Raw genomic sequence first — 27,433 nt, 5'->3', positions numbered from 1 at the left:
CACAAGAGTGGCTGTTACAATGCAATACTGGAATTGATACCTACCACCCCTGTTAGAACTATGTCCCGTAATATCAGGCCGTAAATAACATAAAAAGCATGTTGAAACTGCAATTAAACTTGAAATGATCATGCAGAGTGCAGTATGTCACACTGCTTCAAAAAGATGTCCAATAAGGAACTCATATCATTAACATTCATATCAATTAATACCATTAATTTGTCTGTAAGTACCAGCAGAATCACAACTTATTATGTGTTACACAACACACACAGAGAATTATGTGTTACACAACACACAACGCACACAGAGAAAAACACACACTAAGAAAGCACATAAACATTCTGGAACGCTGTTTTTATCTTAAAGTGTGACCCAAGCGGCTAAGCTCCTAGGTCGACTTAATCCAGTCACTCCACTTGGAAAACAAGATCTTTCATCATTCATAAAGGTGTGCTTTTGAGCATCTTCTGATGTTTTATTTTCCAAGAATTAGATCTAGCAATAAACTTGAAAGGAATATGGAATGCAGTAGAGCTCTTTAATTAAAGCAGTAAGTTGAAAAGTTAGGTGACATCAATCTTTTACACAGGTGTTACACACTCCCTACAAATTTCTTTAACAAGAAAAGCAGAAGAGTAAACAGTTTAACTTTGGATTAATTAATAGGCATTACCCAGAAGCCAAGTTAGTTTGAATAAATTAGAAAAACTTAAGACTTCCTCCGAGGTACTCATTAAAGGCAATTAAAGTGGACAATCAGCAACTGATATTTTCAGCCTGAAGACTGCTGTATGTACTTTGCTCTTCTTGTATACAAGGCTGCTGAAATTTTGAATTCCACTTAGTACTTTTACAGAGTGCTTCAAACACATCGCCAATCAGTTTCTAACAACAAAAAGCCCAACTAAAAAAAATACAATTTGGAACATTGAGTTCTGAACTAATGGGACTATCTCAGGTCAAGAAAATTTCAGTAATCTTTAGTACAGCACAAACATTTAGCTTGCAAATCTCTGCCATTTGGATTTGCTTGTACTTCCAAAGCTAAAAAATAAGCATGAACAATACTTTTAATTCAGATGGTGAACTATTCCCTATACCTGGATTATCTTGTATCTGAAGAAAATAAGATTCTGGGATATTTAAGTTCATGAAGTAGCCACATAAGGACTAAGACATTCTGACAGGTTTTTAAAATAACTGTCTATTGGCACTGTTTCTCCAAACAAAACAAAACAAAAGAATAGCTGTCTTAATAGCAATGAACATAAAAGCTAAACAAAAAGGAATTTACAGTAATTCCATTTGGTTGGCTATGCTTTATATTAACTGGAATGTTCAATGCATACTACTTTTAAGTTTTTTCAACTCCAGAAGATCCAGTTCTTCATCAAAAACTCTAGCTTCAATAGTCACTGCCTGAATCTTCAAAGATTCTACCAAAACTTAAACACTAATAATTTTTGTATGAGACTAATAGCTAACTGTACTACAGGTTTACTTTCCAAAAAACATTAATCTTTCTTGGAAAGAAATATCAATAGAACAACAAGATGTCTTTATCGGGGCTTTATGTCCATCACTCTCTAACAGGCTCCTCAGCAAAAGCAAAGCCCATTTTAAGGTGGAGAATTTTCCAGTCAATAAGAAAAAAAAAAAAAAACTATTGCTCTGCCATGTTTATAGTCTGTTAACAATCTTAAGAGTAACGAAATCATAACAATACAAGTGGGTGAAATATTTGGACATGAAAGTTGCCTGACAGACTACATATCCATACCCCACTAGTATACAAGATGGGCAGGCTATATTTTTTTAAACAATAATTAAGCAAAATATGTTTTAAGAATACAGACCAAACCAGGCTCAGTTCTGTCGCTCTCGTTGCCAAGAGAATCACACTTCAAAGCAGTCTACAGGAAGAGGGCCATTATTCCGTGCATAAGTATAACTAAAATCACACCAGTATATTTACTGGTTTCCTATCAGAGCATACTCGTTTTTGATTGCTTATGTCTTTTAATGGAACAGCTAATTATCTGTTTTTTACCAAAGAAAAAGGTAGACATAATATTAGATGATATAAAAAGTTTTACTTATAGTCACTCATAACCTAGAAATATACCACAGTCCTATACGGATTCCCACAGTACTCAGCAGAAAGCACACTGCGAGTCCTCTGACAGAGGACAATACAGTGAAATTTCAAATATTTAAGAAAGTCTTTGAATCAAAATGTCAAACAGTTATCACCACACAAACAGTGTAAATACTGTTTGTTCAACTCCATACACAACAGAAAGTTTCAAATGCTAGAGAAGAGACAACCTAGGAAGACATTGCAGATTCCTGTTGATTATATTGTCTGTAACTGCACCTCAATCTCAGTAAACGCACCACGATGAACGTACATCTGTCACCTGGGAACTCAATCAACATGACTAACTTCTCCTCTTTTCCTACTAAAACTAAGCAGTGAAGTCTATAGCTTAAGGCTATAGCCTCCAATTAAAGGTTTTTATTAACACTGTTACTAAGAAATTGTATGCAGAGTGTACCAGTGGCACCACTACATTTTACCTTATGGTTTGGACCATAAGGTAAAAAAAAATCCAGTGTACAAGATTACTGTCAACATGAAAACAGTTGAAAGCTGCCAAAAGACACTTATCATGCCCTAGGTTGAAAAGGACCACAGTGATAATCTAGTTTCAACCCCCCTGCTATGTGTAGGGTCTCCAAGCACCAGACCAGGCTGCCCAAAGCCACATCCAGCCTGGCTTTGAATGCCTCCAGGGATGGGGCATCCATAACCTCCTTGGGCAACCTGTTCCTCTGCTTCACCACCCTGTGTGAGAAAAAATTCCTCCTAATATCCAACCTAAACCTTCCCTGTCTCAGTTTAAAACCATTCCCCCTTGTCCTATCACTATCCACCCTCATAAACAGCCACTGCCCCTCCTGTTTATAAGCTCCCTTCAAGTATTGGAAGGCCACAATGAGGTCTCCCTGGCACCTTCTCTTCTCTAAAGAAGCCCAATTCCCTCAACTTTTCTTCATAGGAGAGGTGCTCCAGCCTTCTGGTCATCTTAAACTGCTTGACTTAATCAAGGTGAAGGCAGCCATTCTCAGTCTCAACACACAACTCTTCAAGATTCACATCCAAAACTCTTTCAAGTTAATTTTTTTTCAAGTAATAACTCCAGGTGTTGAGAATTATTTCTTCCTTTATCACTAGGCGAGTGTGTGGGGAAAATACATATCATGGCCTGAACAGGCAACTAGCCTGTAAGAAAGAGCTATTTAACTTGGGAACACAGGTAAACTGCTTCCAGTTTTTGCACTAATTAGAAGAAATTTGGGCAAAACTGATCTGTAGTTGTAACTAAGTAATCCTTGATTTCTGTGAATGACCTTACTTGAATGCAATTGTTTCTTGCTGTTACATATATGACAGAAGGACTAAGGAGTTGCTTGGATATCTTAATGGCCATCTGCCACCAGTACCTGCTGGGGGAAGCCCCAGAGTAGACATTCCACCAGCTGGCCACCACTAATAGTAACGACTTGGGGAAAGCTCAACTGGCAAGCCAGCCCTGGTAACTGAGTACTTCTCTATTAAACTGATGAATATTAACTTGCCTCTGCATGTTCTCTTCAGGATCAGTAAATGTTCTGCAGAAGCACCAGCACTTCTTCATTAGAGTGAGATACAAAAAACTTGTTAATTTAGATAAGATTCTCTTCTTAGATGCAAGTCTCAATCCCATTACAGGAACAACTGTTCACTAATTTCTAGCTGGAAGATAAACTTAGAGCAAGTTTCTTCTTCAGAAGAAGTAGTCTTCTAATTAGGAAAATAAAATTTCATGATATCTTCTGTCTGATACTGAGGATTACTTGTCACTTGTAGTAAAAATGAATGCCAAAAATATAAAGTTGTACTGAAATCCTAAGAAGCATGGAAAGACTCATCCATCTCTGTTATTATCAGACCACAGTTATCAAGTACCTCCTCTATGATGGTATGGACTTCCATAGCACAAGCAACAGAAGTTCAGCAACAGTGGTGCCAGGGAGTGCAGATGATAATTTGCAGCTTATAACGACACCTGAAATGAAGAGCTAGTTGCTATGTGAACCTGCTGTAACCAAAAACGAATCTAAGCAAGCCTAACAAATATAAATCTTGATATAGCCTACCTCAACTTCAGCAAAGCCTCTGACACTGTCTGCCACAGTATTCTCCTAGAAAACCAGGCAGTCCAGAAAAGCCTGGACAGGTCACTCTTTGCTGGGTGAAGAAGTGGCTGGACAGCTGGACCCAGAGAGTGAAGGTGAATGAATCCATCAGGTGACTGGTCACCAGTGGTGCCCCCAGGTGTCGGTACTGGAGCCAGTTCTGTTCAATATCTTCACTGATGACCTGGATGAGGGCATTGAGTGCACCCTCATAAGTCTGCAGATGGCACCAAGTTAGCAGGAAGAACTGATCTGCCTGGGAGCAGGAAGGCCCTACAGAGAGGTCTGGACAGACAGGATCATGGAGCTGAGGGCATAAGGGCAGTTATTTGCATGGAATTTATCCATTAAATGATAACAAATGTTCATCGAGTTAACAGTTTTAGAGAAGGGAATTCTCATAAATGATACCAACATCTGTCACTGGCAGGCAATCCTCATCATGCACACATTAAGTGCTTTATGTATTTAAGGATGTTGAAGAAGGGAAGAAGTTTGTTGCTTTCTGTGGGGGCTCTTTTTCATTTGCAAACATTCAGTTTGCAAGAGCATCTACCTTAAGAAAAAGTGAAAGTGCTAAACCAACAAAGCCAGGTTCCATACACATACACACCACAAAACAGAGCCCTCAAACTAGCTGCTTTTTCATGCAAAAACTAATATATTTCACCAATTTCCTAATACTGAAGTCACTCAGTATAAAGTATTCTGCTTTTATTCTTTTTATTCTGCTTCAGTATTTCCCTCTGTTTAGGTGTCCAGAATAACAAAGCTAACGGTAGAGGGGACTGCAGAGTTGCCTTAGTAACTTTAAAAATGCAACAAGAAGTCAATTTCAGTAAACAATTTTGCAACCAAGGAAAACTGCTAATAGAGCTGCCAAGTAAATTTTAAGTATAATCCATGAATGTTTCAGGAATTTCTCAAATGCAGTCTGACCCCATTCACCCTGAAGACTCCAGACTGTGTTCTTAAATCAAGCTACAGAGTTACTTACCACCTTGTTTTGTTCAAGAAGGACAATCAATCCCCTTCTAAGGCTTCTTCAAATTTATTTCTCCACAATGTAAAGCTAACTGCTCAAATTGAAGACTTCTCACACCCATACTCTGCCTGAAGCAGATCGGTTTTGGACAGCTTCAGTTGGAAATGTTTGCAATTTTAAAAACAAAGCTGGGAAGAAATTGTATTAAGTAACTCGATTGTTTTATGAATACGATTGGCACTCCCATTCTTTGGGGCAAAACTCAAATAAAGCTTTTCTGTCCTTTTGGAAATCCATCCAAGCTGTTAGTAATTAAGAAGCCCTTAAACATACAGTTCATAAACCTGAAACTTAAAAGTCTCATGAAACTCTGTCCAACTGCCCAGTTCAATTAAAGACATATCCCATTGCTAAATTAATAACTGTGTTTCGCTAAGGTTCAAGAATCAAGACTGCTTTAACAAAAGAAGGTTCAGATGCAAACTACAGTGCATCTACTCCTGCTACTCCTCAATCTTTTCAATTTAATTTACAAAAACAAAACCATAAGCATTTCAGAATCATAGCAGTGACCCAAAAAATTATACATGAGTCAACTTCAACAGGTAGGGAGCAAAATGCACGCTACCACACCTTTTTTGTGTATAGGAGCAGAGATGCATTTCCTCTACTGAATCTGATTTGCACACTTACTTGAATTCCAGTCTGATATCAAGTCACTGAATAGCTTTAACACTCCCACCTCTACCTGCTCATTTCAGTCTTTCACAAAATAGGTTTGGAGCAACTTCCTTACCAAAAAGAGCAAGAACCTAAAAGGCAATTTTTATCATTGCTTGTATTGAATTTACATAGCATAGTTTTGTTATTAGGGACTGCAAGGATAGTCTCTGCAAGAAGTCACCACAAACCACTTCAATGTTGGATTCAGCCAGTTCCGGATAGCTGCAAAAGAGAATCATTGCTGGTCAATAATAGTTTTGCCTCTATGTTAACATATTTAAGAAATACTAAAAGATTAAAAAAAAAAAAAAAGGAACTGTAAGAGAGGACTGAGAAAACACAAGAAAAACAGCCCTGCAGACACCATGGTCTAGGAAGAAATAAGAGGGACAATGGGGAGGAATGAGATACAGAAATTCTTCCCATACAGCCCCTAGGCACCACATGGAGCAGATCTCTATGTGCAGCCATGGGGAAGCCCACAGTGCAGTAGTGCATGTAGCCTGAAGGACACTGCAGCCCATGACGCAGGCCCAAGGCCTAAGCTGCAGCCCAACTGGGAGCAATCCCCTCCTGAAGGATGGACTCATCCATGTTGGAGCAGCTCTTGAAGTCCTATGGGAAAGAACCACACTGTAACAATTCATGAAGGACTGTATCCAATACAGGTTCAGTCCCACCACAGGACCTGAGGAAGAGTAGAAGAGAGAGGAAGTAGAAGAATCAAGGCTGAAGTTGAGCTTGGGAAGAAAGGGGAGAAGGGGTACTTATAGTTTGTCTTTTTTTCATTTCTTACTCACTACTCTTATCAACTGACAATAACTCAATCTTAACCAAGCCAAGTTTCTTTTGCCTGTGATGGTAACTCATGAGAGACCTCCCCCGTCCTTATCTCAACCCACAAACTTGCTTGTTTTCATCATATTTCTTTTTTCCTCCTTTTGCTGAAGAGAGGGAATGAGAGGCTGGCACCTGGCAACCACCTGTAGTTAACTCAGCACACTGATGCATGTACAAACCAGGAAGAAAAAAAACTGGGTTTCTAACATTCTTGCTTCTCTGCTCTGCTAAACACTAGAGAAGAGCCACATAAGATGACTGTCTCTGAAAGGACAGTGGCCATCCACAAGCTTCCACTGAAGTCAAATTGTAACAGGGTGGGAGGGAGTAATGAAAAAAGAAAAGACAAAATAATTTGTCATATTCCACAAAGAATGCATATTGCTATAATACAACAGCATTTGCGCTTACTTCTATACAGAACCCAAATTTGTATTCATACTCTTGCGGTCTTCTGCACAACTTTCAGTTTTCTGGTGAATTTTCAAACTTAAACTTCATCATATTTTTTCCTGTTCAATTTTTCCAGCATTACTATTCAAATCTAGAAATCACACTCATGACTACTGTTTGGGCACATAGAAAGTCAGCCCTGTTAGATCATGATGCCAAGAATACATCTAGTCTAGCATCTTTCATTTTTCATAAGAAAAACTGTTTGTTTGTTTTTTTTAATATTCTCACTAGAAAGCGCTACACAAGTTTTCTAATTAGCACAGACAGACAGCATACTGCCAACAGTTGAATTGCCTCATCTCAACTTTCTGACAGAGAAGCTCCATACACTGCATTGTAACTTAGGAAGTTTATTAGGTTGCTGCAGCACAGCAAATAGCTATGCATAAACTCTCCTACATAAATTTTACTTTAATCTACAGAAGAATTTCACTTCTTTGGCTGACAGTTTAGCTCTACAAAATAGATCCTCAGAGAAATCTCTGCAGATCAAGTAAACTAAGTTAGAGAATAATACTGTTCCTGTTCACTCTTCAGTGCCACATGTGCACAGTAGGTCCTCCTGGCAGGAAGAGCTGAAAACAAATCTGTTCAATCATGCGGCGCTTTTCAGGATTATGCAAGGAAGAAGTAGTAACATCGAGTATCACATTAATCACAATGCCAAGTGTTCACCATTGGTCCTAGGAGCAATAGATGAAGAACTGCCGATAGTTCCCACTTCAGTGTTTGAAGACCAGACCTCAGCAAATTACAGTACACAAGGAAAACTGTATAAACTGGATATGGGCACTGCTAGTCCAAGAAAAGCAAAATAGAAGTCAAAGCTTAAAATGTTAGTTGAAGCTGAGTTCATAACTACTGCAAGTTAAGACCATGGAGGTGTTGAAATTTAGCCCATCAACTGTGACTCACTGAGGTTTTTGTATCCATACAACCTCATACAACCTCATACACCTCCCACTTTTAGAAGAAAGGCAGTTATTTAGCCAGTCTGTCTATACCAGTACTTTGGAGGTCAAAGCATCTCTACAAGGTCCCAAAGAGACTACATTAAGTACTGCCCAGCAGCTGGATCACAGTTCTACTAGCAGACCACAGAGATTAAACCATATCAAATGCTAAACACTTGAAAAAGGAAAAGAGTGCGAACTAGATTTTTTTTACCATGAGATGCACTAATTTGCAGTTTTTCCATGTTGTTTACTTCAATTGAATGTTTTCTGTTCAATTCACATTTAACTGAAATATCCCCTTTATCCTGATTTTATCATGTTCTTGAGAGAGTTGCAGCTGTTTACACTTTCCTTTACTCATATCTCTCTCAGTTTTACTTGTGCAAGAACAATCCTTTTGACCTTTTTTCTACTTACTAACGCTATGGGATCAGAAAAAACAATCCATAACCACCAAGAAAACTTCAGACTTAATTATGGTAAATGTAAGAAAATGGACATAAACCATCACGGAATTAGTAAACCTACCCCCCCCAAAAAAAGCAAAGAAATTCCTTCTCCTTAACTCTTTACTAGACATCATCCCAAATGAGGCCTGGGCTAAATGAAGTAAGCACTGGACTAATAAATGTTACTAATGTGTACAAATGCAGGTGTAATATTTCACTGTTCTGCCAGTCAGTGAAGACATTTGCCCATGTAAGCACCGAAGCTAGTTACTCCAGATGATGCTTCCCTGCTTCTCAGGTAAGCTCTGTGTTCCACAGCAAGTCCTGTGCTGGGGGATACACAGGGGCACAGGGTAAGCAAATTACTCAACGTCAGGGCTGACGTTCCTTATTTGGCCCCTTTTGAGAAGCAGGAGGCTGCCCACGGTGTTATGATACGCGCAGTCTTCAAGTGCTCAGTCCCATCAATGGGCACACACAGGGTCTGCCCATAGCTTTAGAAGCCAGGCTTCGCATCGACCCGCTGCAGCTCACCTCCTGGTCATCTCTAAGAGGAAAAAAGAAAAATAAATCCCTATGCCTTACTTTATTTTTCCCCGTTGGTACAAATACACCCCTCATCAGTCATACGGCAGAAGCCTCAGTGCAGAGCCGGAGCTAACAGTGCGGCAGCGCTCTGCAGGAGAAGCTGCACCTCGAAGCCACGCTCCGGGAACACGCCGCACACCCCCCCGCGAGATGATGGCTGCGCCTCTCAGCAACGGAGCGCCGCGTACACCTCCTAGTTTATGTAATGCAGCACACAAGGTTACACCCTTCGGAAGGAACACACAGCCCGAGGCGACGTATTCCATCACGGCACCTCTGGAGCGGCGGCAGCAGCGCGCTCCGTATCGCGGGTTCGGTCCGGCGAGGGCCCGCGCAAACCAACGGCCCGGCCCGGCCGGTCACGTGGCCGCCCCCCGCAGGGAAACGGGAGCGGCGCCCCGAGAACCGCTAAGCGCCGCGGTTCGCAGCCGGCGCAGCCGGACGGGACCTCCGGGCTCGCGCAGCGTCGAGCACGGCACGGCCTCGGCGGTAACGCGGGAAGCCCCGGGTGGGCGCCCCCGGCCGCCCGTTACCGTCACGGAGGTGCGGCGGAGGCAGGGGCGGGGGAGGAGCCTCCGCCGCTCAGGTGGGAAAACACAAACACAAAGGGCCCCGCCGGCACCTGCCGCCCCCGGGAGCAGAGCGTCTCGGCAGGCAGCCGCCCGTCTCCCTACCCCAGGCCGGGCGGGATGAGAGTCGAGGACGGCCGACGGGCGGGCGGGGCGGGGCACACACAAAGAGCCGGCCGGGCCGGGAGCGAGGGGCGCGGGGCAGCCCCCGCCCGCAGCCCGAGAGAGGCTGTCCCGCTCACCTGCTTGCCCCGGTAGAAGAGGCGCTGGCGGTCGGGGCTGACGCGGAAGGTCTCCTGGATCTTCTCCCGCAGGCACTCGATCTTGGTCAGCCGGCTCAGGTCGTCGATGGTCTGCGTCTCGGTGCCGTCGATGGTGCGCACCTGGATCCACATGGCTCGTCCGGCCGCGGCGCGAGGAGGCGTGATGCGGCCGCTTCGCCGCTCTTGGGGTGCACGGCCGTGGCGTGCGAGGCGGGAGGGGAGGGGACCGGGCGCGTCCCGGCTCTTTGTTCGGATCGGCGCGGCAGGGTTTTTAAATCGCGCGGAACGGGCGCGAGGTTCCCCGCCCGCCGGGCTGCTGGCCCCGCTCTGAAGGGACGCGGGGAGGACGGGACGGCCGAGACGAGCGGCTTCGCGCCGCAATGGACCACGCCGCGCCGCCCCGGGTCAGCGCGGAGCGAGGCGCGGCCGGGCGGGAAGCGGTGCGCCGGGGCTAACGGGCGCCGCCGAGAACCATCTCTCAACCCCGGGGAGTGTTTACCAGGCGCCGCCGCTCTCACATGGAGGTCACGGCGCCAACGCTGCTCTCGCGAGAGCCGCCGGCCGCGGCCGTAAAGAGACAACAACACCGGGGCGGGGGGCGAGGGAAGCGGGCAGCGCCACGCCCCCTCCCGCTGCGCCCGGGCCGCCGGCCCTCGCACCGCATTCGGCGCCACCCGCGGCCCCGCCCCGCCTCGCGCGCCACGCCCTCTGCGCGGGCCCCGCCGGCTGGCGCGAGGCGGCGGGGGAGGGGTTGGCGCGCTGCAGGGGAGCGACCGTTACGTCTCCATGGCGGTCGCGCGGGACAGGTCGCCGCTCTCTCCGCCCGCCGCGGGGCTCGCCGTCTGCGGCCGAATGCGGCCGGGGATCAGCGGCGCTCGAGGGGAGGACCGTGTTTAGGCGAGGAGTAAAACGGGGGGCCGGTAGCACGCGAGCCCCGGCGTTTCTGAGAATGTAAAATCTCGACTTGGCTCCATGCGGCGGTCCCTCCAACACACAAATTAAGGCCGACCGAATCCGTTACATGACACAGGCGGACGTGTGTGTGGGCCGGGGCAAGGAGCAGCAATCCTCATTTTTACCACGGATCCGATGTCGGTTCACTTGCCGTCAAAAAACTTGGTGATTCTACAACTTGACATCAGAAAAATGGAGATCTGCCATCCTGCTGTGGTTTAACCCCTGCAGGCAGCGGCACCTTGCAGAAAACCCGGGGGCTGAGATTAAGAGAGATTAACAGTTAAAGCAAAAGCTGTGCCACAGGCAAAGCAAAATCAGAAATTAATTCAGCACCTCCCATCAGCCCGCAGATAGGTGCTCGCTGCTTCCAGTACTGCAGCTCACGTTAGCATCACTTGGGAAGACAAACGCCATCGCTGTGAACACCTCTTGTCTTTCCTCTCTTATATCACCCTCATACCTTCCATTGCTGAGCACGGCCACGTGGCACGGAACGCCCTTCTGCTGGCCAGGGCCAGCTCTCCCTTCTGTGTACCCTCCTGGTGTCTGGGCACCCGCAGCTCTGCAATGGAGACACAGCATGTAACAGAAGGTCATGGTTCTGCAAGCACTGCTCTGAGACTCTGTTATCAGTGCTGTTTTGGTCACAAATCTGAAACACAGGAGCTCCTGTGAGGAAAATTTAACTATTGCAGCCAAAAACTGTACGTATATATACTGGCAAAATGGTTCAGTGGAAATGTGTCTAATAGAGAGCTCAGGAGAAACTAGGAGATGGGTGAATGGTTGCATCTGGGGGTAATTCAGATCATTTTTATTGTCTGAGTGGTAACAGGATTAAAATACAGAATTATTAAATACAGACAGGTCCAGAAGACCCCTGTGCTTTTTTTTTTGTGGCTTCTTTGTGGTAGGTGTTGAAAATGTTACTGACGTAGTACTGAGGCAGAAGGAGGAACAGATCATAACCAGTGTTTATTAGAAAGCCTTTCGCTAATTAGACTTCTTATTTATAGCACATAACTGCATAGCGCACACTGTTTCTCCCTCACAGAGAGCACACATGGGGGGTTACCCAGCAGCACCAGAAGGCCCATCCCCGGCGCTCACAGAGCAGCAGAGGATCCTGCTCATGTTCCCAGGTTTCCTGTTCAGTATCTCTCTCACAGGGCGCTCCTGCAGTAGGTGTACTCATGGTGCTGCCCTGTGGTCTCTGAACCAGCAGCAGCCACTGCCTCTCGAGATGTGGTGTGGATTACGCCACCCATCCCAGGCAGCAGGCTGCGCTGAAGGTCTTGTGCAGACCTAGCACCAACTCAGCATCCTGAGCTTAGAAGTTGCTCCAAACACGCTGTTGGCTCTTGAGAAGATGCAACCTGCCAGCTTGTACTTTCCCTCTAATTGCCCTGCTGTTATTTAGTGCCATGCACAACTGGAGGTGCCTATAGAGTCCATTCAAACAAACAAAGATTTGGTGGCAAAGTATGGTAGTACAGATTCCTATATTTCACTTTTAGGTTTGGGAATTCCCACTGCTGTTCTGAGTGAGTTAACTTGGGCTTGATTTTGGGGGTATTGAGCATGTGCAAAGGCAGCTGAAACAATTAAAAGTTTCTCAATTATTCTGAAAGTCTGTTCCTTTCTTTCTTATCCTTGCTAGTCCATTTCCGTTTTACAACAACTTTCTTTTTACTTGACACTGCCACGGCAAGTTGCTGGATTGCCCTTTACGCAAATCCAGATTTTCATTTGCAATTTGTGGTTGTAACACAGGCTCATACTCAAATGGTGAAGTACGCGTCATCATTTTAGCTCTTTTGGCCCCAGCCTTCTTAGGCTTATTGAAACATTCAATTATTGTTTAACTTAGAGGTTAAGAGGTTAAGAATGGTTTAATAGTTATATCTGAAATAAAGATAAATCAAGTTGTCTGCAGATTCATCTTAGACACCATCTGTACACTAAAAAGAAAGGAATCGCAGTGTAAATCCATATGTAGAAATTGATCTTTCTTTTGAAGCAAGCACTGAAATGTCTGTCTTCAGCAAAAAATCTGAAAGAATTCTGAAATGGAGTATGTTTTTCCATATTAGAGAGAATAGCAGCAGTTTGTGCTAGAGAAACTTAATGGAAAGCACATGATGGACTATCAGAACAGGAAATGTTTTTTTGTAGGGGACAAATAATGAACGAGGATCCATTTGCTACTACAGTATACAAGGAAATATATTTTGTGGCAGGGACTGTAGAGAAAGGCAGATCAGGTTGCTGCCACGGGAGTGACTGAGTAGAAGGAGCACACAGTTATAAAGTGATTGATTGTGCTGGCGGCCTGCTTTATAATATGCGTCCTGTGGCATAGATACTAGGGGGGAAAATGAGTAAAAAACAAAAAAATACTTGCTTGAGAATCTAGCAGTGGATGTGAAAAGAGGCAGTTACTGAGTGTTTAGAGTAACAGAGAGCTGTCTGTTCAGAAAACAGCAATGTTCTCTCTGGAGTAGGGGTGGACTGATAAACAAATTATGGTAAAGCAGAAACTGGAAAGCGTATGTGGTGGCATAGAGTGGTAGTGGCAGAAGAATGACTAGAAAGAGCACAGAACAGAAATAAGTTAGCTCTGAAAGAAATGCCTCCTATTTTATGACGTTGGCCCACCATGTCAGAGCTGGATATTGGTAGTACAGCAGTAGAGTTTGAACTCTTCTGCCAGTATTCCATTACATTTTGATGCCATGTGACAGATGGCAGCAGAGGGGCAGTCTGACAGAATGGTGTCTCATATGGAAGCAAAGGTTTGTCACTAAATTCCTCCACATGGATAAAATGGCACCCACTGACATTCATCAATACTTGCTGAATGTTTCTAAAGACCAAACAGTAGAAGCAAGCACAGTGAGGTGGTGGCAACAGCAACATTAAAGACAAACCATTTTCTGGATGGTCATGCAGATTTTTACAAGCAAGCATGCAAGCTTTTGTTCATTGCTGGTGAAAATATGTAACTAATGGTTGTGACTATATTGAAAAATAGCATTTCGTACCTGAGAATTTGCTCCATCAAACAATACTATTGCGCTCTTTGTACCTGTTGTCATTTCCATGGAAATAAATAGAAGACATTACTTTTGGAGTAATTTATGTATATTCTTTGTTTATCCATAGGAGATCATTTATTTGTTTGAATGACTTAATGTGGTTAAAATCATGGGAATAGGCAGAAAAAGTCATAGAGGTGCTCAGCAGAGAGACAAATATATATGAGGAAGAATTGGAAAAATGGAAGTGTAAGACAAACCAAGGAAGCAGAAAGAAAACAGCAGAGGAGGGAAACACATGCCACTCAGTTTTCAAAGAGAAGCTGTGCAAGAAGGAGAAGACAAGGAACATTTTATAGGATTATTTTTCTAACGAACTCTATGCCTGAGAGCCTTTCAAAGTTTTATAGGCAATGCAATAAACTATGTGGATGCTTTGCTACTGTTTTGCTCAGATGTGCCCATCTGTCTTCCAGGGAAGAAGAGTAGAAGTAAATTGAAATTGTGCGTCAACTGTCCTTAGCAGAAATGTATCACTCAGCTCCCATGACATCAATGTGACCATTTCAGTGGAAACATGCTGGGAAAGAAATGAGGCCAGTTAACTTAATTATTCTGTTTTAAACTTAATGTAAAGAGAGAAACATCAAATGCAGTATATTTTGTTGCAGATAATGCCGCACATGTGCATAAGAATGATACCATATATGTAGAGCTGACTGATTGTAATCTTTTTTCTTTCAGGTGTCAGGTGTATTTCTGTAGTGAGGGTAACAATGCATAGGATCACAGCCTATATATGATTTGTTTTTGTTTTTTTCATTAGTTTGAATTGTTTGCAATAGTTTAGGTATTGATATGGTACAGTACAACATGTAAGCAGCTGATTTTCTTTTGGAAATGCAGTGATTTTATCAAGAATTATTGTATTATAATTGTGTTATAAATCCTACATTACTGAAATTAGAAATGTTTTGTTTTAGATTTTTGTTTATCAACTGTCTTGTATCATTTCTAGATCTAATGGTATTGCAACTTTTACATGCAAATTTCTAACAAGATGCTTAGCTTGTGAGCAAAGCTATCATGTTGAATGTAGTATTTATAGTTATATGGCTTATAGTTATAATATACATAAAAATTTCATGTGTGTGATAAAAACAGCCTTCTACAGATATATAAATAAATGATAAATTATTTAATAACTACCTATGAAATGTAAATGTCAAATAATGCTGCTGGTGCTTAGTTGGGCAACTAGGAGTTTGGAGGTATTAAGGGTGAACTCTTCATCTTGTATGTCTCCCAACTCTTCCTTTGAGCATCGAAGATAGAAAATATAAAGTCATATGTATAAAATATAAAAACATAGTCAAAAACATTCATATTTTGTTATCGTAGAATCATTAAGGTTGGAAAAGAATTCTAAGATCAGCTAGTCCAGCCATCCACCTAGCACAAATACTGCCTGCTAAGCCATGGCCCCAAGTACTACGCTTCCTTAAATACCTCCAGGGACGGTGACTCAAACACCTCCCCAGGCAGCTTATTCCAATGCCTAACCATTCTTTCTGGGAATAAATTCTTCCTAATATCCAATCTGAACCTCCCCTGTTGCAATTTGAAGCCATTCCTCTCAGTCTGACCACTAGCTACTTAAGAGAAGAGGCTGACCCCCACCTTACCACAATCTGTTTTCAGGTAGTTGTGGAGAGCGATAAGGTCTCTTCTGAGTCTCCTTTTCTCCAGAGTAAACAATCCCAGCTCCCACAGCTGCTACAAATAAGGCTTCTGTTCCAGACCCCTCACGAGCTTTGTTGCCCTTCTCAGCATATGCTCCAGGGCTTCATTATCTTTCTTGTAGTGTGGGGGTCGAACCTGAACACACAGCACTCAAGGTATGGCCTCACCAGAGCGGAATACAAGAAGACTATCAGCTCCGTGCTCCTGCTGGCTGCACTATTTCTCATACAAGCCAGAAAGCCATTGGCCTTCTTGGGCAACTGCTGGCTCATCTTCAGCTGAGTGTTGATCAACACCCTCACATGCATTTCTTCTGCACAGTCTTTTAGCCACTCTGCTCAAACTCTGTAGTGTTGCTTGCCTAGGGTTGTTAAGGTCAAAATGCAGGACCTGGCATTTGGTTTTGTTGAACTTCATCCCTTTGGCCTCAGCCCAGCAATCCGTCCTGTCCAGACTTATGAGGGTGCACTCAATGCCCTCATCCAGGTCATCAGTGAAGATATTGAACAGAACTGGCTCCAGTACTGACACCTGGGGGCACCACTGGTGACCAGTCACCAGATGGATTTAACTTCATTCACGATCACTTTCTGGGTCCAGCTGTCCAGCCAATTCTTCACCCAGCAAAGAGTGATCTGTTCAAGCTTTTCTGGTCTGCCTGGTTTTCTAGGAGAATACTGTGGCAGACAGTGTCAAAGGCTTTGCTGAAGTCTAGAAAGACTGCATCAACAGCCTTTCCTTCACCCATCAGACAAGTCACTCAGTCATAAAAGGAGATGAGATTGGTCAAGCACAACCTGTATTTTATGAACCCACACTGGCTGGGCCTAGTCCTCTACTTGTCCCACATGTGCTGAAGGTTTTATAACCTTCCCTAGCACTGAAGTCAGGCTGATAGGCATGTGGTTCTCTGGATCCTTCTTATGGATGACAGCACATTGGCAAACCTCCAGTCATCTGGAACCAGTTGACCGGAAATGCTGATAGAAGGAAAGTGACTTGCCAGTGACATCTGTCATCTCCCTCAACACCCTCAGGTGGTTCACAACTGGTCCCACGGACCTGTGGCAGTCCAGGTGGAGTAGCAAATCTCTAAATGTTTCCACCTGAATCATGGAGGGTTTATTCTGCTCTTCATCCCAGGCTTCCAGATAAGGAGGCTGAGTTCCCTGAGTGTAATTGATCTGACTATTAGAGACAGCTGTAAAGAAGGCCCTGAAAACCTCAGCTTTTTTCTTATCCTCAAAGGTCATGTTCCTCACTCCTCATGTGGAGAGATTCATACCTAATCTGTGCTATTGTCCTTTCTTTCTCTGACTCAGAAGTGGCCACCTTTGTGAGGGGGCTATATGATTTTTGGGAGGATTTGAAAGGATGAAACTTTGAGGATACTTAATGCCTCCTATAGTAATGTTATCACTTTGCACTTGAGGATTTCCCTGTAAAAGACAGAGTGATGTAAACACAGTCTTATCTGAAATCCTATCCAGTCCTCAAAATGTTCCTGCATTAGGAGGAAACCCAAAAAAGCCTTGGGCTCTTCTAGGAGTCTGTATGCTTTTTCTCCATGGCCTTCACTTTTTGACATTCTTTTTCTTACACATTTTCTTTAGTTTTTCTCATTGCAACAAAATGCTTTCCAAAGTATTAAAACAGTACAAAGGAAAAATTATCAGTAGGCTTTTCGCGTAGTAGTCCTGAAGTCAGGATAAATAGATTGTCTTATTTCCAAATGTTGGTGAGCAGTGCTATATGAATTTTTAGTTGATGGTCTCACGAGATAACTCAGGCTGGAAAAACAAATAAATAAAAAAGTATCATAGAAATCAATAGATCTTCTTATGATCAAATCTGAACTTTGCTATAAGCTATTGTACAATTACTGTACAAATGGAATTGTTTCTATTTCCATAGGAAACTATATGATTAACATTGTTGATTTTTACAGCTTTGCTACACTTTTTTTGTTTCAGGTGAGAAACTCATTATCTCATGTTTTCAGTAGGTTATGTGTCACTATGATGTCTATTGCAGAAATAAAAGACGCACCACTTATACTGTTGGGAGTCAAAGAACATACATTAAATATAAAGCCAATAATCTCCTGTTAGTCCAGGTAAAATGTTAGTGGGCTGACCAAGATTTAGTATTAGTCCACTGAAATGGTTACCAGCAATTACAGTTCAGGCTGTCCACAATTAATATTGATAGATGCTCATTTTTCTAATTCCTTTCTTTGATTGGATGTAATCTTTCCACTCACCCTCTGAGTCTGAAACATTAATGGCTTCAATATGGGCACTGCATCTTGAGTTCATCTTTGAGCATGATATTGATTTCTTCCTTATACTTGCTAGCAGAAGTAAAACATAGATGCTGATGATTCCTTTCTGTAGGATCTGTGTATGTTTGTTAGCATAGTCTATATATTGCTCTTTTATTTCATAAGACTGCAGGGTATGTTGAAATTTACTATAGGTTATGTTTCACCTATGTTGGATACTTTTGTAATGGCCATAAGTCTGTTAATAGCTAGCAGCATACTAGTGACCTGCTTATAGCCTGAGCACCCTAGTATGATTCTGTGCCTGGGTGTTCAAGGCATCTGGTCTCATCTGATTTTTCTACTTCTCTACCCTGCCTTTTATTGCAGGCTCATAGATATTTAATCCTACAGAAAATAACAACATGTTAATTCCAGAAGGCAGCAATTAGTTATCAAACACATTATAACAGGCAACAGTGCAAAACTAACCAAAAGGTAAAATATACTGGAACGAGTGTAATAATCAGCAATAGACACCTAGGTAAATAATAATAACACTGTGTAACTGCCAAAAAAGTTAGGCAATTGTTCATAGTATAAAGTACAAAACAAGCTAAGAAAGATCTTGAGGTGAGCCAATCCAAGACAAATCCAGAAATGTCCTAAGGCTTGAGCTGTTAGCTTAACAAGAAGCTTGTGTCCTATTACAAGCAATGACATATTACATTTACCAGGCTTTAAAGCTGCAACTTGAATGACATTTAAGGCTAAAGCAAGTATACAAAACACTACATATGAATTGGCGCAACATCTGCAGTTGCTCAGAGTAGTGTTGGCATTAGTGGACCATCAGGCTTTATATCTGCAGGACCTATGTTTTTGAGGAGGCTCCTCTCTAGGGACATGGTTTTTTAACCACTCCAATGGCCATGCAAATTAAATTGGGCTTTTTTTTTTTTTTTTTTTTTTTTTTGGTCCAAAATACAATTTCCAGTCAGAATCTAGTTCTTTTCATTGCTGCTTAATGCAGCTATTCTGTGTATAAACAGACATTGCCTGAGTTTATGTTAAATATATGTTGACACAACAGAGGGAAGGTAGATTAGATTTTGCCTTTGTTTATGTTATAATGACATTGACTTTCCATCTTCAGTTTGTTGGTTTTTTTTGGTAAGTGATCTATTCTGTTAACGAAAGAGCTATATTTCAGGTTCAGCCTGACTCTGTAGCTGAGCTGACCACTTAGCCGGACCTATTTATTCTTTATGTAAGATAGTTCTATCTGATGAGTTGAAATTCTACAAATGCTTGCGATTTTTGTTTGCAGTGATGGCATTCTGAGCATTTACATGTCCGGTGTGTCATAAAGCTATTGGCCATCAGAACACCATGGCAGTCATCCTGCATTTCTGCAAGAATAAACATTTTTGAATTTACCATAATGCATACACTTAGGCATTATGTTCAACACATAGACAGTAACACATCCAACATACCAGATGGTAACTGTAATACATTAAAGCAAGCCCAAAAGGAGAAAGAAGAAAAGAGATTAAATGTTATTGAATATGATAGTAAAATTGTAATATTCATTAAAATAATTCTTGACCATTGGTGGACATTTATGTGATGAAGGCCAATATTGAGAGGTTGTACTGCGATTAGTGACAGCATCACACAATCATTTCTGTTATTTTTTATGACGTCTTTACTCTGAAATGATGCTTATTCATCTGGTATTTAAGGGAATTAGTTGATGCTGAAAGGAATTACAAATAATTCTATAGGATTTATATTAGAAATATAAGATATTAGAAATCTAAGATAATCTAGGATATGTTCAGGGGTTTATTACACAAATAAGTGTAATAAACGAAGACTATTCTACCGTTCAACAAGAGCTGGACAGGCTGGAGATTCGGGCAGAGAGGATGTTCAGCAAGAGCAAGTGTGGAGTCCTGCACGTGGGGAGGAATAACTGCATGCATCATCAGTACAGGTTAAGGGCTGAGCTGCTGGAAAGAAGCTCTGCAGAGAAGGACTTGGTTGGACAATGGATTGACCCTGAGTAAAGAATCTGCTCTTGAGGCCAAGAAGACCAGTGCTATCCCGGCATCCATTAAAAAAGGCGTGGTCAGCAGGTCGAGAGAGGTGGTCCTCCCTCTCTTCTCTACCCCATCTTGGTAAGCCACATATGGAATACTGTGTTCAGTTCAAAAAAAGACAGGGATCTCATAGAGTCCAGTAGAGAGGAACAAAGATGATTAGGAACCTGAAACCTCTCCCACCTGACAAAAGGCCGGAGAAGAGAAGGGTGAGGGGGGATCACATAACTATTTATACTTATCTGAAGTGTAGGAGTCAAGTTGATGGGAGCAGAGTCTTTCTGGGGGTGAGCAACAATAGAACAGGGGCAGTGGGCAGAAACTGCAACACAGGAAGTTTCATTCTAACAAGGAGGAATTTCTTAAGAGTCTCCTTGTCTGGAGATATTCAAACTCCCTGGAAGCCTACCTGATTGACCTGCTATAGAAACCTGCTTTAGCACAGGGGTTGGGCTCTATGATCTCTAGAGGTCCCTTCCAACCCTTACAATTCTGTCACTCTGTGATTTTATTCGGTAGCAGAAATAAACTCCATTAGAAATACAATTCAAAGTGAAAAACCAGAAATAAAAATGACTTCAGCTATCCAGTACAGAGAATATGAGTTTATGTTGCACATTACACACTCAAACAAGACTATGCCTCATGTTATATTGTGGAAATCATTCAGTCAGATTTTACCATCTGATCTAAATACATAATCAGCTGGCTGATCTGACTGATCCTGCAGGTCTATCTATTGTTAGATCTAACTAAAGAAAGGAGTGAGCAGTGCTACCTGTTTTAGAGTTAACCTGCTGTTAAAAGTTACATAAATTCTCAACTGCATACTTGAACTGCTGCAAGGACTGTTGCTACACTGACCAACACCTTTCCTTTTATTATTCTAGACTCATGCAACCCGGAGCGTTTTCTAAGTTCCTTCATTCTCATTTTTTCCTTTGCCAATATTGCCTCCACAAAGCTTTCAATTATGTAGGATTACTTATTTGAGGATGAATGACTATGGCTGTCAATGGTTGTAGTACACTGTAAGAGAACAGTAGTGTCAGAATCAAATACAATTCATTTTAGTATTTTGCCAAGTACACTCTATGGGGTTTTTGTTGTTGTTACTAAACGTATCTGTTCTACAGTTTTATGTACTCAGAGTTTTTCAGCAAAACTTTTTTTTACAGGAAAATGAAGTTCATTGCTTTGGGAGTACACCTTGCATTTGCAAATCTGTGGACCACAAGTAAACATACTTTTTCATTTGTTCCAAGGAAAATTTTCCCTGGAAATTGACATGTGGAACTTGTCTCATGAAGTTACAATGTGGTAATACAGTGGTCAGTGAAAAACAGAAATGGAATGATAAGGGAGCCATCCTGTGGAATACTGTGAAGCTCACAGACAAGACAAATCAGAACTAAATCTGAGATAGTTCTGTCTTCTTGATTTTGTGATACTGAGTGTTGTCCCTTGTGTCTGAATCTGCATATACTACTAAATGCTAAATTCCTTTATTTCTTGTGTTCATTTTAAATAACTAATTTTCCCAAAAAATGTGCAAGGTTTTTAAGGTTAAGACAAGGAGCTGCATTTTCTACAATATAAATTCAGCTGAGTTTTGTACACTGAACTCCGTTCTTTTTCAGTTTAGTTTATACAATGAAAATGAGGTTGGAACATGTTCGTTCATCCCTTTAATTTCTATTTTGAAGTAAAGTTTTATTTTAATTCTTTTGTAATTTTAGCTGTTTGAAATTTCCACTTATGAGTTTCCAAATTCATTAGGGATTTATTTAGAATCTCAGCTACAGATTATTTATGGATGGTTTAAATGGGTTTGTTCACTTACCAGAGTAAAATGAATAGTCAACTGCATTTCAGTGCTTACAGCAGCAGAAGACCTTCAATCTAGAATAGTTTAGATCACAGCTCAAGGAGTAGGGAGAAATTGCCACTCTTTCCTTAGCTTCAAAAGATATATTAATTGAAAATAAAATGGACATCTTAATTACCAATAACATAGCAATTGTTGATGTTTTCTTTTCTCTGATGAAAATTTTATTTCTTGGTTTTGCTTCTTGTTTTTGTTTGTTTGGGATTATTTTGGAAGTATTAGCAAGAAAAATATTATTTCATGCCTGTGCTGGTCTTCTTTGTATGTTGTGGGAGGAAACATCAACAGATAAGCCTCCTGCATTGATTTTCAGCAGAACTGATAGGCAGTAATCCAAAACCTATCCTAACTTATTCTGTTTGTAGAGATCTGTGATGATGAAGAATTCAGCCTTTATAATAACACTTCATAAAATAACAGGTTATTCAGAAACATATAATCACTTTCCATGATGGAGCTAATAAATCAAATGTTCAAACTAAAATGAATGCTCGATTGTAGCATATATTCCATTAAGTTAGATTTCCTGTTAGAAATGTATCAGTTTTAAAGATTAATTATGACAAAATGAGCAACTTACTTATAGAATTGAAACCTCTAGATGGGAACTTAGAACCAGCTCTCATAGTCTTTTCCAGCATCTAAAGCAAAACTGGGCATGTCTCCCCATCCAGGGTCTCAGATTTTATACCATTTTCTCATTTAATTGTCAGCTATTATGAAGAATCTTTTCGTAGACTTTGGTTATGTGGCAGCATCAAGCTGTGTTTGTTTAATGCATTTGCTAAATTTACCAGCTACCAGAGTATGCTTATAGTGTATCCTGAAGAAGAGATGCTTTATCAGATTTTCAGCCCTTGAAATCATATTTCACTTAGGCACCAATTTTCAAAATATATTGGTTTCAATACAGCAATCAAAATTGCTTTTGAGTTTTTGGTCTACCTCTGGTTTTCTGCCAGATGGCAGGCTTTAGTATTGTATGGTCGTGTTTTAAGCAGACTTATTCTCTTGTTGCTGTATTACAGTCTCATTCAAACAGAAGAGGACTGAAGTACAGTATTCATTCTGCAGCTGATCTGGCATGGTGTTCAAGAAACACACAGTTACTAGGAGATCTAAGAAATCATAAGTCAGAATAGCATTTATGCCTTTCTAGAGTCTGCCTTTGCTAGTATTACCAGGTTCCAAATCAAAAACCTCTGAGTTATTTCTTCTTAGTGCCAGTTCCCAATCCTGACATTCCACCCCTGGTGCTTTACTATTGTATGTGTTATTCATTTTCATTATTTAGGCCAAAGTGTAAGTAGCATGAAAAGCGGCAGTGTTCAACGTTCAAACCTAAGGAAATTAGTGACAGTGGTACTACTGTGTTCAGCTGTACAGCTGTACTTGTTACCTTTAAATGTAGCTAAGCTTTAAGGTTCCACAGAAGGAGGAGGGTTTTGGGTCGTTCTTCTATTAAGGTCAGTGGAGCTCATTACAACTCCAATTGTAACAAAGATTACCTTAGCAATATCTGTATTTTCTTTATGATATATGTAGAAAGAAGCAGTCCAAATGCTTCAACAAAGCTTGGTGTCATAACCACAGAGAAGTACTGAGATGTATCTTTCAGGGAGCCAGGAACTCGTTAAAAAGCACACACGCAGCACTGTTGAATATGAGGTCAGAGCTCACGTTAGAATTTCTCACCTAATAAACAGCCTTCATCTACAGATGAGTAGATTGCATGATAATTTTTCCTTCGTAATAAGATTATTTTAAATTAGCCATTTATTTATGAGTACCTTGGTGCACAGCCAGTGATTTCTTTCATTTACTAACTGCATATCCCACTGTGGTATTATTGGGTGTAACAATGGAATTACACTAGTATATCCATGGATTCTGGCACTGGCAGCTTTCTAGATAAACAGTAAATCTGCTCATTAGCACTAATACTACAGAACTGCTGTCAAAACACTGCTGCACTAACTCCGTGCTGGCAGTAGGAGAATTGCTTCTCAACAGCTTACTTCATCCTTGTTTCATGAAAATATTATCAGAGTTGTGAAAACACAAATTAGCTCTTCATATTTATTTAGTAGTTTAGTCTGCAGTCAGAACTGGGTCCTCACTGAGACGTTACTCAGACATATTTTGTTTAGACTTCTACTTTAGGTGCAAGATGACAAAAAAATACAGCTGATAAAAAAGAATGGGATTATAGGCAAGAAAGGACAAGGGTTATAGAATGTTTCTGTGTTTGAACTCCCGTCTTCTGTTGAGAGATATGCTTGTGAGTTTTGATACTTTTTGCATGATTTAAGAGAAAGCATAGGGAGTAAAAGTCCTGGGTTAAACAATCAGAAACTAAACATCTATTTTACACAAGCCAGGCTTTAAAACTCATCTGATCCCTTTAATTCCCATAGATTTTACACTGTTAGTGAGTAATTTTCAGCAGCCCACAGTAAATTCTTGTCCTTTGAAATTCAGTTTCAAAGTTGACTTTGAATGATGCTGCTAAACTCCTGGTATTGCTAGATGAAAGCTGAAAAAAAATAATGACAAATATGTTAAAATTATTCTTAGGCTATAAATTAAAAAAATCATCATCATGAAATTAGAAATTGGAGATGACCAAAAGACAAAAGAAGGCGTAGTCATATTGTCTATATTCCCATAAAAATACTTGACCCTGTCCTGCCATTAAGTCCGAGGACTGAAGCACAAGGCACACAAACTTCAGTGTGACACCAAATACACCGACACTTAGGTTTCCAGATGGTTTATAATGAAGAAATGATGTGTATTTATTTCTATGTCAGTTCAATCTTATGGTTAAAAGTAAAGTCAAATTGTTTCTACATACCTTTATGACTTCTTTAAACCGTGGTTTGCCCTTATTTGAGAATGTACTGTTGCTGTGAAGAAATGGCTTGGGGTCAGATCCAGCCAGTTTAAAACATTGTCCTTTTTCTCAGCTGACAGCTTTTTAGGCACAGTTAATGTAGATACCTCTTCTGTTTGTTAGATTTCTAGAAAGAGGAAGGAATTGCATATGGAATCACACTACTCTTTCTGTGCTTTTTCTTTTCATATTTTTACCTGATCTCTCTCCATTTTGAGTTTTTCAGTACATTTCTAATTCCATACTGTCACTTTGTCCTTGTCTGTTCTCTTTCTCCATGCTTCTCTCTCCAGTTTTGATCCATTTTCTAGACTTCCTCAACTCTCTTTTTTTTCATATACTTCTCACATTCAGTCTCTACAAAACACCTTAGAATGCCTTTACCAACAAACTGACAAGAAAGACATGTTCAGCAACGTTTTAGGTTTTTTTTTCAGTGTCTGCTGGTCAATTCAGGTACTTTCCTTGAGACCAAAAGGAGATCCTTGAGTAAAATTGTAGCTTACTTTTTATTTTTAAAAAGTGCAATGGAGGAAATCCTGGCAGAAATAACCAGATTTCAGTGCAGTGGGACGTACTTGGTGTTTTTTTTTTTTTTTGTTCCTTCAAATATCAAGAACATTATCACAAGAACAACACATATTATCAGAAAGAATGCAGTAGCTTTTAAATTGCCCTGACAAGATAAATTGCTTTTACTTTTTTTATTTTCCAAATGAACATTTCTTCTCCATACAGAGCTTTCTGCTCTGAAAGAAGTGCATGTTTTGCTTTGAATTTTCCAGAAGATGGAATCTTTCAATTGTTTTGCCAGTGAATTTATCTCTCCTCAGGCTTAAGCCCACATGCAGTCATGAATGCATTGTGCCTTGGGAGGAAATCAAGACATTTCATTTTATTTGCTTTTATGTGGTTCCTCTGTGGCTCTTTTATGTGGTATGTTTGCAGAGTTTGCACTAAATACTTTGCTGTTTGGATTAAATATTCTGTCAGTTGTAACACGTGGAAGCTGTCTGAGGGTCACGATATAATGTAATTTAGGTTGGAAGGAACTCCTGGAGATCATCTTGCCAAGCTGCATGCTCAAAGCAGGTTTTCCTACAGTGTTTGATCAGACTGCACGTGTCCTTGTCCAGTCAAATGTTAGAAAACTCACAAAGACTGCTTGAAATTCTACATACATATCCTTGTAATTTTCAGATTATTTTTGTAATTCACAGATAGAATGGCCCTTGCTACTACTTGTGATAACTGCCTACTGTCGTTTTGTTCTACACTCTAAGGAAAGTTTGGTTCTGTCTTCTCCACAACCCCTCCAGGTGAAGACTTTTAACCTTATCATCTCCAGGATTTTCCTCCCCAGGCCTCGCCTGCCCTGGGCATGCACTGAGTCTCCCTCATCTTTTCTCCAGTTTGCACTGGGAAACCCAAAAGCGAGAATAGTATTCCTGATGTGGCCTTGAAAATGCTAATAGAGAGAAACTCTTCCTTCCTTTGACGTGCTTCCCAGCCTTCTTCAGTCACTCCAGAGAGAAGATCTAGGCCTTGTATCAGTTAGAAATTAGTTCCGCTGTGTGAAGAAAAGGTGAATATTTTCGGCTTTCTGCTGCTGAGATCTTTTTGGTGGCTTGCTGATGTAAAATCTGGGTGCAAGTTTACTACTGCATTCCTGCAGACCACGAGATGGTGCCAGAGACCGTCGGATCTCAGTGTACTCCTGTGGGCCCGCCCACAGTGCCCGCCCCACAGTGCCCGCCCACAGCCCCTGCAGTGCGGCGGGAGCGCCGGGGAGCGGAGCTGTGGAGTCCGCTCGCCTGAGCAGTTCCCGACAGAGGGTCTGTGAGAAGCGCTGCCCAGCAGACGCAAACTGCAAAAGCGTTTAACCTCCTATGAATTCTTCGGTTAGACAAACTACGGATGAATGGAAACAAAACCAAGATGACAGTTTTTTGTAAAATCTCCACTGATGCGCGCACTGTAGTTCGAAATATGTGCTGCATGTATCTAAAATCTATGCCGAATATAGAACAGTGTTCTGTCAACCTCAGTGGGGAACTATGAGGTTCATAAATTAGTAAGTCTCCCTTTACTAATGTGTCTATTGAAATCTAATGTAGCAACAGGACAAGGGGCAACTGGTAAAAAAGCTGCTACACAGGCAGTGCAATGCCATTATGAGGAGGAACTTTACTGTGAGGGGAACAGAGCCCTGGGACAAGCTGCCCAGGGAGGCTGTGGTGTCTCCCTCTTTGGTATATTCAAGACCCACCTGGAAGCTTTCCTGTGCAACGTTCTGTAGGGAACCTGCTTTAGCAGGGAGTTGAATGTGATGATCCCCAAGAGGTCCCTTTCAACCCATATGGTTCTGTGATTTTGTGCAGTGGTGATGCCATCAAAGAAAAAGGGTGACTTCCAACAAGAACAACTATACGGCTGGGGACTTCATATCAGAGAGGAGGAGAGAGA

At 41.4% G+C, this 27,433-nt stretch overlaps 1 protein-coding gene and 1 long non-coding RNA gene across 2 annotated transcripts in view; one reads left to right on the top strand and one right to left on the bottom strand.

Annotated features, from left to right (window-relative positions):
• Positions 1-10,618, bottom strand: part of UHRF2 (ubiquitin like with PHD and ring finger domains 2) — an 80,698-nt gene extending 70,080 nt beyond the window's left edge. The window contains exon 1 of the mRNA XM_085212593.1: positions 10,054-10,618. Within this exon, the coding sequence (XP_085068719.1) occupies positions 10,054-10,206 (153 nt within the window). The 5' untranslated portion in view covers positions 10,207-10,618. The remainder of the gene's footprint in view (positions 1-10,053) is intronic.
• A 185-nt stretch (positions 10,619-10,803) lies between these two features.
• Positions 10,804-22,195, top strand: LOC146542184 (uncharacterized). Its single transcript, XR_014880278.1, has 2 exons — positions 10,804-11,735; positions 14,197-22,195. It is a non-coding gene; the product is annotated as an uncharacterized LOC146542184 (long non-coding RNA).
• Positions 22,196-27,433: the final 5,238 nt, after the last annotated feature.

This window comes from Meleagris gallopavo, chromosome Z (genome assembly GCF_905368555.1).
Source record: "Meleagris gallopavo chromosome Z, MGAL_WU_HG_1.1, whole genome shotgun sequence".
Taxonomy (NCBI): domain Eukaryota; kingdom Metazoa; phylum Chordata; class Aves; order Galliformes; family Phasianidae; genus Meleagris; species Meleagris gallopavo.
This window is presented reverse-complemented; position numbering and strand designations above follow the sequence as displayed.